At 59.6% G+C, this 12788-nt stretch overlaps 1 protein-coding gene across 2 annotated transcripts in view; it reads right to left on the bottom strand.

The window, feature by feature from the left end:
• Nucleotides 1-806: 806 nt before the first annotated feature.
• SHF (Src homology 2 domain containing F) overlaps nucleotides 807-12788 on the bottom strand; it is a 30828-nt gene continuing 18846 nt past the window's right edge. Inside the window, exons 4-6 of one of the 2 annotated variants that reach the window (XM_068958271.1) lie at nucleotides 11385-11556; nucleotides 10847-10966; nucleotides 807-1798 (exon numbers count right to left, since the gene is read on the bottom strand). In XM_068958271.1, coding sequence (XP_068814372.1) covers nucleotides 1612-1798; nucleotides 10847-10966; nucleotides 11385-11556 — 479 coding nt within the window. In that variant the 3' untranslated portion in view covers nucleotides 807-1611. The remainder of the gene's footprint in view (nucleotides 1799-10846; nucleotides 10967-11384; nucleotides 11557-12788) is intronic. The other variant, XM_068958270.1, reaches the window with a different exon arrangement.

The raw sequence follows: 12788 nt of genomic DNA, 5'->3' as shown, positions 1-12788 counted from the left end.
TCCTTCTCTTCAACAAAGCTCCAAGACTGCCTTTTTCCCAGGAGCGGGCAGTGGGGATGATGGCAATTTTTAATACAGCCCTCAACAACCCACTGGGCCTGCTCAACACCGCTGAGGGCGTCTGCTGGGCCAGGGTGCCCACTGCAAGATAGACAAAGAGGATGGACACAGGGCTACAAGCTCTCCAAGTGCTGTGCTCTGTGATGCTCAGGTTTTGCTGGCTAACAGTGAATCTGTCCCTGCCATCCCCTCTTCTGTGCCTGGCAGGATGGGGCCCCAGGAAAATGAGGGTAAAGGAAATGCACTGGACATTAATAACAGAGAGTTTAAGCTTAGCTTGAACTATGGATGGGAATGCACATGCATGGGCATGGTAGAAAGCATTCAGAAAGAACAAAGGTTAAAAGGCAAGGTATGCATTAACTGCTACACAGCACCAGATGTAACTTCATTCAAATGAAGAGGAGGAACAAACTGACCAAAAGACAAGGTCTTAGGAAGATGAAGAACAGGATTGGAGCCACTAAATACCCAGAGAAGGAGAACAGAACCGTGAAATTCAGGGATTTTGCCTAAGACTTATGAGAGAGGTAGCAAAATAAAGAGGCAAAAGATCCCAAAGAGCACCCCCTCCTGCAGGGCATAAAAGGCAAGTCCAAAATCAGTTCATTGCCACCAGTCAAGAACCCCAGAGACATAGGAAGGACTTAACAGCTGGCGTCCCTTGTCCCCTGGGTCACATACAAGTGACCTGGCCAGACTGCTTGGGCATGCTGGTATGTGGGAATGAATAAAAATCAACTTGCTCAGAGATTTTTCCCCACCATCTTGCACTGAATTTTGCTACAAGTGTTTCCTACAGCAGGAGCCCAGGCAGCAGCCAGCCCCTGATCCCACTGCCTGGCTCAGGGCAGGCTGTCCACACAGAAGGGAGAGGCGAGCACAACAGAGGGATTAGGGCTCTGTGAAGCAGGAGGCTGGCAACCAGGGGAACTATGCACTGCTTTATTAGGCAGTGGTGCTGCACGCACGGCCAAGACGGTCACTATTTACATTTGGCAAAGGAAGATGGCAAGTACCGAGCACCCACGTGGACTGGGGCCCCACCAGCCTGCCCGGCCCCCCCCCAGCAGGCCCTGCTTAGCTCCCCTTGCCCTCTGCCAGGGATGGCTCCGGGCTTCTTTGGCTGCAGGCATGGGTATTTCAGCTCCCTTGTGCAGCACATGGGTAGAGGTTTCCCCCACCTTGGCCCACCTCAGGCCTCTCCCAAGACCCCAGCTCCAGTTCTTGCTTCCTGAGCTCTGCCCGGAGGCAGGCAAGGGCAGCGGGCAGGCAGCGAGCATGGTGGCAAGCCCAGCTCAGCTCCTCACATGGGGAATCCCTCGTAGTCAGCCTAAAAGAAAAACCGGTGCACGGCCACCCCACGAGAGAGCAGGACAAGGGGTCTGGCTGCAGCAATCCCAGACAGCGCTGGCCATGCCCAATGAGCCGCTCGCAGGCTGCTGGTCCAGAGCCCGTCCTTGGCGTCACAGCGCTCAGCCCTGCACAGCCCTGTGGATGGGCCAGCTTTGGGTATACTCGGCGTCGAGCCAGGCTCGTCCGGGGTAAGGACTATAGGGTACGGATAGCCACTGGGTACAGCAAGGACATGTGCTCAGCCCCCTTGATGGGCAGCTTGCGGCTGGCATAGTGATGAATGATCTCCGGCACACTGTCAAACGGCGGGCTGTGCTGACCCAACACGTACTTGTTCTCTTGGGTTCGGGACAGTTTCATATGCATGAAGCCCTGGCTGCTCCTGTAAGGAAAGATCAAGGCAGGGTTAGGGGAGGCAGCTGTTCCCAGCCTCCTATCAGCTCTTACCCCACTGAGCCTGGCAACCTGTCCCTGCATCTCTCTGGGACGTTGCTGGCTCCCTGCCTCAGCCCCATCCATGCCCATGCTGCCCCACATCCTCCCCTTCCCCAAATCTCTAGGCCTTTCCTCCTTCCCTAACCATGCATCTCTCCACCAACGCAGCCCACTCTCCCCACGACATGGGATGAAGCCTGCAGTGTGTGGGATGTAGAGGGACATGCCCCTGCGTGGCTGTGCCATGCTGCACCAGGAATGCCGTGGCACGGCAGGGTGCAACAAGCCCCTCTGGGAACACGGATGGTGCCCAAGGCACGGGCAGGATGCGTGCGGGCAGGGGAAGGTGAGGGGCCAGTGAGTGAGTCCAAAGCATACAAAGATGCTGGCTCTGGCCTGGCTTGTGAGGTGTGAAGTCACACAGAGCTCCAGATAGCATGCAAAGGACAGCAGTTGTGCATGCTGCCCGTGTGCACAGAGGCGGCAGGCCAGCTCTCCAACCCTCATGCGTGCTGTGGCTAAGAGGGGCCAGGCAGGGAGCAGCAAGAGGTGCTCGCTGCAGGATGATGTACAGCTTTTGCCCCTCGCACGCAGCGAATTGCTTTTTACAACCACCCTGGCTCTCTCAGCAGGCGCACAGGAGCAGTTTGCTTGTGCCTTTTCAGCCTCACCACGATGAAGCTGAAGGCAAGCAGGATTTCTCCTTCGGTCTCATATAAGCCATGCAAGGGCCCCATGTACCCCCCCGCCCTACACACACACTGCAGGCTCCATAAAAACCCACTAAGCATAGCAAGGCCATTTTCCGGCACAGTGCGGGCGCTGAGCCATCTGAGGCTGTGCAGGCAGATAATGCCACGAGCCCTGATTCCAAGTGACGGGCTAATGGCCCTGTTGCTATTAATTTGCGTCTCTGAGGAGAGCCACAGCCTGTCTGCAGCGTCTGGAATGCACATTACGGCAAAATATTGATGACTTAAAAGCAGACAGGACCTCATCAACAATGCTGAGCTGTTTCCAGCTCTGTAGAGTCCAGTCCCATCCCCCTGGCTGGATCTCTGGAGGAGACGGTGCCCGTAACGGACAGATTGGCTGCATTAGCAGAATGGGTTTGCAATCCATTTAGGAGCTGTTCAAGCTGAGAGGCAAGGAACCGGCTGCTCCGAGGGCACGAGGAGTGAGGCGGGAGAGGTGCAGTTCTCCACAAGGAGCCAGGCCAGAGAGACTGCTGCACTGCCAGAAAAGCGATGGCGCTCAGTCCAAGGAGGGCTGTCAAGTCCTCCGATTGGAGACCTGCCGCATCCCGTGTCCCTCTAGATGCAGGAGAAGAGCCGCAGGGGCTGGGACGGAGGGGACGCACTGCTCACGTAGCGAGTGCTGGCATCCTGGGAAGGTTGCACACAGCCATCCTGTCCATGCACATGTGTGTGTAGCAGGTCAGCACGAACACACACAGCTGCCTATTGGTGCTGTGCCCCATCAGCAGACAGACCTACCCTTTCCCTAGCAATAGCAGTGGAGAGATGCACAGGTACAGGATTAACGCCAGGACCAGAGCAAGAAGGCTGCAATACAAATCCCTGGAGAAGTGATACAGGCTGTTTTGCCCAAATTGCTCCTTGGGTCTGTGTGACTGGGAACAGGGCCACTGTTGGGGGACACCTTCCCCAGTCCCCGAGCTGGGACCAGTGTCAAGAGGAGCTCAGAGAAACCAGCAAGCACTGTCTGAGGACGTGACCGACACCGGACACCCAGGGAGAGAGAGATGCTCCAGAGACCACACTGCAAAACCAACAGCCTTGCTGTCAGCAGCTGGGCTTTGATGAGGACAACAGCAAGGATAAGAGGATGCTGCTCCCGTGTAGCCCACAGCCTCTGCCCCAAGCAACAGGCATGCACAGGCAGAGACACACAGAAGGTCACAATCCGACGTGACGTGGCCTCAACCACTGCTACGGAGGCACGAACTAGGCAGGACTCGTTTTCAGTGCGTCTGAGACAACAACAGCACAACTCTGCCTACGACCAGCCACGATGCATGGGGCTGGCGGGCCTGCATCAGAGAGGACGGCCACAGCAGGGTTAAATCCTTTGGGCTACCTGACACGCTATGGATACATGGAGCAGCTACTGCTGCTGCTGCTCTCTTTTGTGCATATTTTCCTTAAAAGTGGCGCAAAAGGACTTTAGGTCACTACTGGAGTTCTCCTTTCAGACCATCTCCTTGGCTGCTCCTCCTTCCTCAAAAAAAAAGGGAGAGGGGAGAGACGGGGGGGGGAGAGGGGAGAGACGGGGGGGGGAGAGGGGAGAGACGGGGGGGGGAGAGGGGAGAGACGGGGGGGGGAGAGGGGAGAGACGGGGGGGGGAGAGGGGAGAGACGGGGGGGGGAGAGGGGAGAGACGGGGGGGGGAGAGGGGAGAGACGGGGGGGGAGAGGGGAGAGACGGGGGGGGGAGAGGGGAGAGACGGGGGGGGAGAGGGGAGAGACGGGGGGGGGAGAGGGGAGAGACGGGGGGGGGAGAGGGGAGAGACGGGGGGGGGAGAGGGGAGAGACGGGGGGGGGAGAGGGGAGAGACGGGGGGGGGAGAGGGGAGAGACGGGGGGGGGAGAGGGGAGAGACGGGGGGGGGAGAGGGGAGAGACGGGGGGGGAGAGGGGAGAGACGGGGGGGGAGAGGGGAGAGACGGGGGGGGAGAGGGGAGAGACGGGGGGGGAGAGGGGAGAGACGGGGGGGGAGAGGGGAGAGACGGGGGGGGAGAGGGGAGAGACGGGGGGGGAGAGGGGAGAGACGGGGGGGGAGAGGGGAGAGACGGGGGGGGAGAGGGGAGAGACGGGGGGGGAGAGGGGAGAGACGGGGGGGAGAGGGGAGAGACGGGGGGGAGAGGGGAGAGACGGGGGGGGAGAGGGGAGAGACGGGGGGGGAGAGGGGAGAGACGGGGGGGGAGAGGGGAGAGACGGGGGGGGAGAGGGGAGAGACGGGGGGGGAGAGGGGAGAGACGGGGGGGGAGAGGGGAGAGACGGGGGGGGAGAGGGGAGAGACGGGGGGGGAGAGGGGAGAGACGGGGGGGGAGAGGGGAGAGACGGGGGGGGAGAGGGGAGAGACGGGGGGGGAGAGGGGAGAGACGGGGGGGGAGAGGGGAGAGACGGGGGGGGAGAGGGGAGAGACGGGGGGGGAGAGGGGAGAGACGGGGGGGGAGAGGGGAGAGACGGGGGGGGAGAGGGGAGAGACGGGGGGGAGAGGGGAGAGACGGGGGGGGAGAGGGGAGAGACGGGGGGGGAGAGGGGAGAGACGGGGGGGGAGAGGGGAGAGACGGGGGGGGAGAGGGGAGAGACGGGGGGGGAGAGGGGAGAGACGGGGGGGGAGAGGGGAGAGACGGGGGGGGAGAGGGGAGAGACGGGGGGGGAGAGGGGAGAGACGGGGGGGGAGAGGGGAGAGACGGGGGGGAGAGGGGAGAGACGGGGGGGAGAGGGGAGAGACGGGGGGGGAGAGGGGAGAGACGGGGGGGAGAGGGGAGAGACGGGGGGGGAGAGGGGAGAGACGGGGGGGGAGAGGGGAGAGACGGGGGGGAGAGGGGAGAGACGGGGGGGAGAGGGGAGAGACGGGGGGGAGAGGGGAGAGACGGGGGGGAGAGGGGAGAGACGGGGGGGAGAGGGGAGAGACGGGGGGGAGAGGGGAGAGACGGGGGGGAGAGGGGAGAGACGGGGGGGAGAGGGGAGAGACGGGGGGGAGAGGGGAGAGACGGGGGGGAGAGGGGAGAGACGGGGGGGAGAGGGGAGAGACGGGGGGGAGAGGGGAGAGACGGGGGGGAGAGGGGAGAGACGGGGGGGAGAGGGGAGAGACGGGGGGGAGAGGGGAGAGACGGGGGGGAGAGGGGAGAGACGGGGGGGAGAGGGGAGAGACGGGGGGGAGAGGGGAGAGACGGGGGGGAGAGGGGAGAGACGGGGGGGAGAGGGGAGAGACGGGGGGGAGAGGGGAGAGACGGGGGGGAGAGGGGAGAGACGGGGGGGAGAGGGGAGAGACGGGGGGGAGAGGGGAGAGACGGGGGGGAGAGGGGAGAGACGGGGGGGAGAGGGGAGAGACGGGGGGGAGAGGGGAGAGACGGGGGGGAGAGGGGAGAGACGGGGGGGAGAGGGGAGAGACGGGGGGGAGAGGGGAGAGACGGGGGGGAGAGGGGAGAGACGGGGGGGAGAGGGGAGAGACGGGGGGGAGAGGGGAGAGACGGGGGGGAGAGGGGAGAGACGGGGGGGAGAGGGGAGAGACGGGGGGGAGAGGGGAGAGACGGGGGGGAGAGGGGAGAGACGGGGGGGAGAGGGGAGAGACGGGGGGGAGAGGGGAGAGACGGGGGGGAGAGGGGAGAGACGGGGGGGAGAGGGGAGAGACGGGGGGGAGAGGGGAGAGACGGGGGGGAGAGGGGAGAGACGGGGGGGAGAGGGGAGAGACGGGGGGGAGAGGGGAGAGACGGGGGGGAGAGGGGAGAGACGGGGGGGAGAGGGGAGAGACGGGGGGGAGAGGGGAGAGACGGGGGGGAGAGGGGAGAGACGGGGGGGAGAGGGGAGAGACGGGGGGGAGAGGGGAGAGACGGGGGGGAGAGGGGAGAGACGGGGGGGAGAGGGGAGAGACGGGGGGGAGAGGGGAGAGACGGGGGGGAGAGGGGAGAGACGGGGGGGAGAGGGGAGAGACGGGGGGGAGAGGGGAGAGACGGGGGGGAGAGGGGAGAGACGGGGGGGAGAGGGGAGAGACGGGGGGGAGAGGGGAGAGACGGGGGGGAGAGGGGAGAGACGGGGGGGAGAGGGGAGAGACGGGGGGGAGAGGGGAGAGACGGGGGGGAGAGGGGAGAGACGGGGGGGAGAGGGGAGAGACGGGGGGGAGAGGGGAGAGACGGGGGGGAGAGGGGAGAGACGGGGGGGAGAGGGGAGAGACGGGGGGGAGAGGGGAGAGACGGGGGGGAGAGGGGAGAGACGGGGGGGAGAGGGGAGAGACGGGGGGGAGAGGGGAGAGACGGGGGGGAGAGGGGAGAGACGGGGGGGAGAGGGGAGAGACGGGGGGGAGAGGGGAGAGACGGGGGGGAGAGGGGAGAGACGGGGGGGAGAGGGGAGAGACGGGGGGGAGAGGGGAGAGACGGGGGGGAGAGGGGAGAGACGGGGGGGAGAGGGGAGAGACGGGGGGGAGAGGGGAGAGACGGGGGGGAGAGGGGAGAGACGGGGGGGAGAGGGGAGAGACGGGGGGGAGAGGGGAGAGACGGGGGGGAGAGGGGAGAGACGGGGGGGAGAGGGGAGAGACGGGGGGGAGAGGGGAGAGACGGGGGGGAGAGGGGAGAGACGGGGGGGAGAGGGGAGAGACGGGGGGGAGAGGGGAGAGACGGGGGGGAGAGGGGAGAGACGGGGGGGAGAGGGGAGAGACGGGGGGGAGAGGGGAGAGACGGGGGGGAGAGGGGAGAGACGGGGGGGAGAGGGGAGAGACGGGGGGGAGAGGGGAGAGACGGGGGGGAGAGGGGAGAGACGGGGGGGAGAGGGGAGAGACGGGGGGGAGAGGGGAGAGACGGGGGGGAGAGGGGAGAGACGGGGGGGAGAGGGGAGAGACGGGGGGGAGAGGGGAGAGACGGGGGGGAGAGGGGAGAGACGGGGGGGAGAGGGGAGAGACGGGGGGGAGAGGGGAGAGACGGGGGGGAGAGGGGAGAGACGGGGGGGAGAGGGGAGAGACGGGGGGGAGAGGGGAGAGACGGGGGGGAGAGGGGAGAGACGGGGGGGAGAGGGGAGAGACGGGGGGGAGAGGGGAGAGACGGGGGGGAGAGGGGAGAGACGGGGGGGAGAGGGGAGAGACGGGGGGGAGAGGGGAGAGACGGGGGGGGGGGAGAGGGGAGAGAACCAGCTTACAGCTGCATGAAAAGGGTCCTAGGGGAATTGCCTCAAAAAGGCCCTACAGCGAAAGGCAACAGTGTAAAAACCATGTTTTGGAGGCTGTGCGCTCTCTGCAAACACGGCCACTGGACAGGCAATGTCCGAGCAGCCACCTGGAGCTGCTTGGATGGCCTGCAGTCTCCTCTCTGCCACCAGAAAGACAGCCCTCAGGGAGCAGGCACACAACTAGAAGGCTACATCTCAACCTCACGTGCCATTTGAGATGGGGCAATTCTTGACGAAGGGGATTTGGCCGTTTTTGCGACAGGACTAAGGATCAGCAAAAAGAACTAAGATAACAACAAAGAAATAGATGACTGGCATGTAGGGAAGGGATGGGAGGTGTCCAGCTGAGCTGGAAGCATCTAACTTCCAGGAGACAGCCCAAGAGGACCCCAAGACCAGCACGAGGTGACCCAATGGGGAGATCCTGTCAGCACCGAGAGAGACTTCAATTTGCCAAAGACAGATTGAGCGCGACAACAAATAGACAACTCTGTCTTGGGAAGAGCCCCCCAAGCACACAAGCTGTGATGCCCCAGAGCACAGATGGGAACTACCACTGCTGCTCTGCAAGAGGTTCAAAGGTGGCACCCACCAGGGCCGGTGCATGCCAGGACACACAGGACACAAAGGCAACTTTGGGGATCTTAGCAGAGAGGTGATGAAAACAAGAGAAGTCCAGCAACATCAGTGCTTTCAAGCTGGCTGAAGGGGGAGGGCCCATCAACAAACCTACCGCCATCTCCCAGACTCTCAAATACATGTGGTGGTAAATGTCACCCACAAGGTGATGGTTGAGAGGACTTCTCGCAGCCTCAGACACAACCAGAGATTCATCACTTCTGCAATGCCTGCCTCCAAAACATTACTTTGGCAAACAGCTGCTGAAAAACTCACTCTAGTAGGAGCAAATAATCATTCATATTTGTACAAATCAGACAAGTTAATCTTCTTACCCAAGGCCTACTGACCCCTATTTGAAATTGCCTGATGTTGAACCTTGTCCCAAAAGGCAAAGATGAATCACTGCGGCATCACCAGATATGCAAAACGGTCACAATTAGAAAAGGCCAAGAGGAAATACAATGGGCCAGTAGACGCTGTTGGTTCAAAAGAGCTCACAACCCAGGGCAAGGAAAAATTACTGAGAAAATTAAAACGTCAGGAAAAATTCTGACCAAAAAAAAAAAAAATCAAAGCAGGGATCTTTCTTCGGAAAGGTTTGTTGAGTGATCTAAAAGCTACAAGGACAGAAGAAAAAAAAAAAAAAAAGAGAGAATGTTTTCAGCTAAACATCTGCCCTTGTTTGGTGTTGCAGGCAGCAAAAAAGTGTAAAATAAAGAGAGATAAAGCAATCTAATTCCCAGTTATGGCATTGGGAAATAAGTGGGAAAAGCTCAGATCACCAGGGAGAAATGCAGACAGAGAGACCTTGGGAAACCATAAAGCATATTAAGAAAAGCTTGGGAACGTATGGCCTGTTTTTGGAGAGAGATGACTGAAGCGCTCAATAAATACTTTTCTTCATGTGTGCCAGGAACAGAATTGATGTACTGCAGGAGGGCAATGAGGTATTTACTAATTTATCTTCAAGACAGGAACAGCTTTGATTTCACAGGGGGCTGCCCCAAGAGTCCCAAAAAAGCTGGATGAGGAGCTATAGGGAGCAGGACTCTTTCCCTGGCAGGACTTGGACTACAGTGCTTCATACAGTTTCACTGCTCACGTTTTATAGGAATCTGGAAAACTTGGGGAGAGCACAAAAAATCCCCCCAAAACCCAAACAGAAACCAACCCTCTGCTGAGAGGGTGAGGTTTCCCTGCTGAGAAACCAAAGCAGCGTAACCTGATTTCTCGGAAAGAAAACCGAAAGGTAGCGTCACTACGCCAGGTCCCTGGGCGAGAACACCTTGGCGTCCCTGGTTTGGATTTTGTGGTGTGTAATATGGTGACAAACTTCCCCTGCAGGCAGGGTGTCTATAACCTCTCTTTTTCTGCAATCAGTGGTCCGATCTGCAGCCTAAGAAGGGCTAAGCCCACACTGCAGACTCTTCCCTAGGAGCTTAACACAGCCTCTCAATCTCTCTTTCTTTCTCTCACCCTCCTCTACCTGTCTATTTTCATGGGCTGTGTAGGATGTTAGCACTTTTTAAACCGCTACCCTCTCCAAAGTGGGGCTGAGCAACAGCTTCAACAGTTAATTGGGCTGGGAGGCACAGAGGGATAGCCTCAATTCCATAAATAATGTGATTGCACAAACTTTTTTTTCCCCCATGAAACTAGGCTAAAAAGGGATAACAAGAAGACAGAGCTGGAAGCTGTAATCAGGCGCATTCGAATGAGTAATAAGGCACATCATTTTAACTGTCTGGATTACTAACACTGCCAAGGGAAAAGCAGCATGTCTTCAGATCTGCAAGTCCTTCTGAAAGATACCTTTGCCAAACGCCAAACCAAATGTCAAAAGCCCGTGTTATGCAGCAAAGAAATGCCATCTTTTTATTCCAGCAACTTATGAACGTCTTGCAGTTGTCTCTAAATTACCCCATTCCCCTCGGCTCACTGCCCAGCGCAAGGCCGCCCACAGCATGCGTGTACGTTTCCCAGCAGCCCATGAATACAGGGGATCACAGGTACAAACCCATGCTGCCATATGCAAAGGGCTGAGCACATGCGTCCCTGGGCACACGTGTGCGGCTGCAGCTAATCCACGCGTCCCATTGCCAGAGTGTGGCAGAGCATTACCCGCACACATGTGTGGCTGGAGAGGTGCCAGATATATGTAAAACAGCATCGCTCCATACCTGTTACTGGCACAGAGCAAATGCAGATGTGAACTGCCACCCAAAGTCCCAGGCTCAGCCTTCCCCGCTGTCTAGCTGCCTCTGATGGCTCACAGCCAGCCTATGGGGAGCCTAAGACCAAGGATATTTCTGGATTTGGCTCACCACGTACAATAAAGTTACTCTGGATGCCCTTGCACACAAGTGCTAGCGCTCAGCACCACAGGGCAGCATCATTGCTCCTGTGGGTACAGCATGCCATGGCCCTGGAGGTGCCACTCCCGGCCCCACAGCCCCAGGTGGGCTCACTCACTTCAAGGAGAGGGAAAAGTCGTTCTTGCTGGTCTCGCTGTTGCGCACCAAGTAACTGGCCTCCTTACACAGCCTCAGCAGCGTCTCCGCATCCGTCCGACTGATGGCCCCGTGGTACCAGCTGTAAGCAGGACAGAGAGAACAGAAAGCTGCCAGGGTATGATCAACGCAGATGCCCCACGCAGGACACGGAAAGCCCTAATACCTGTGCCTCACAGCAGCGGCAACACCAGCTCACTCAGCATCTCCCTTGGGACAGGGATCCTATTCGAGCTAAGGGATACGGGTGAGAACAGGCCAGGGGTGGGGGACAAGGAGCAGGGGCTGCATGCAGGCCAAACATGAGGGAAGCAGAGGGCACAAATGGACACCAGGACTCCAAGAAGGATGGCAGAGACAAACGGCAGCAGGCAGATACACGGTAACAGGGAAGAAAGGAAGGGCGATAACCAAGCTCTTCCTGGGCTTCTTCGTGGCTTTGTGATGGGGATCCCAGAGCACGCAGAGGGGTTGGGGTGTCGTTTGGTGGCAGGACTCACCACTGGCTCTCCAGGGGCAGGGCAGGGTCAATCCTCTCCCCAAGGAATGGAGCCTGCTCCAAGCTCAGCAACTTTGTGCTCTTGAGGCTGCTGGTCCCATGTCTGAGGGCAGCTCTGGCCTTCTCCTCCCTGCAGGGCGAAGTACGGCCATATCCCAGCCCCTCTGCCTGGCCTGCAAGACATACGCACATCAGAGTGTATGGAGCAGCTTCCCCAGCAAGGACCAGGACTGACTGCAGGGCAATGGGCTGGACTGAGAATGGGCCTGCCAGGATCCCAGCTTTCGAGAGCGTTTTCCACGTGGAAGACCCTGCAGGAATGCTCCTGGCTACAGAAACACCTAGAGACACTTCACATCATGCTGGGTCCCCTCTCATTTCTCCATTCTCCTGGTCTAACCACAGAAAGGCCAGGTCAGATTTTGGACTCCTGCTCCCTACAGAGTCCCTGGATGCACAAGGTCGGGTCCACGCCAAGCTGGGAATTGGTGCAAACTGGAGTCCCTGCAATGCCTTAGCTCCTGGAAATATTTTCCAGAGAGCCTTCAAAAGCTCAAAGAGTTTCTGCTACTCCAACCAAAGATTCAGTGATTGTAGCATACAATTAAGCACATCTCTCAAGAGAAAACACCAGTATTAAGAGACTCTCCAACCTTGGGGAGGAAACATGGAGTGCACAACTTCAGCTGGGAGCTAATGGGAGAGGCAGTCAGTTTGGAAATGATGGTCACGTTTCTACCTGCACAAGTGATCCTTCACCAGGAAAAAAAAAAATCCCCAAGAGGAAGGAGACGTTTCAATTCAGAGATGCCTCCCTGACACATCCGCGTGCCAGCGGCAGACCCAGCTGCTGGCCTCCATGCAGGGTGCTTGGAAGATACACAACCACCTGATGCGGTAGGCCCTTTTGGCCATCTGCATGCACACCGTCTCCGCCGCACCCAAACTTTAGCTCTAAGAGGGTGGCCGAGTTTTTTTTGTCAGACCCCTGACAAAGCCACATTGGGTTTGAGACTCTGCGACTGAGATTCAAGCAGTGTTTGGAGGCACAGCTACTGGATCGACCCCCTCCGCATGGCCGCCCAAGCCTTTCCACCACGCTCGCCTGGTCTCACCAAGCTCCCCGCGGGCCTCACGAGCTGGCCTCTAGCTGCCTTGCCCGCAGCTCCAGCGGAGGTGGGGGGCGCACGAGGGGCAGGGTGTTAGCGGAGATGTGCCCTGGGGACTCGGCTGCCTACTGAATGTTATTTCCTTGCAGGATGATTTCAGCATTAATAGTATTGTTTCTCTCTCCTCCAGAGAGTTCATTATTGCTCCCCTGCAACACAAGCCCCTTGCACAAATTACTTATCGATCGAGTAGCTGCGAACAGAGCTCACACAGCACTGCTGGCGGCTGGAGACAA

Source organism: Struthio camelus, chromosome 12, assembly GCF_040807025.1.
Source record: "Struthio camelus isolate bStrCam1 chromosome 12, bStrCam1.hap1, whole genome shotgun sequence".
Taxonomy (NCBI): Eukaryota; Metazoa; Chordata; class Aves; order Struthioniformes; family Struthionidae; genus Struthio; species Struthio camelus.
The sequence above is the reverse complement of the archived record's forward strand: the minus strand, read 5'-3'. Positions and strand labels throughout refer to the sequence as shown.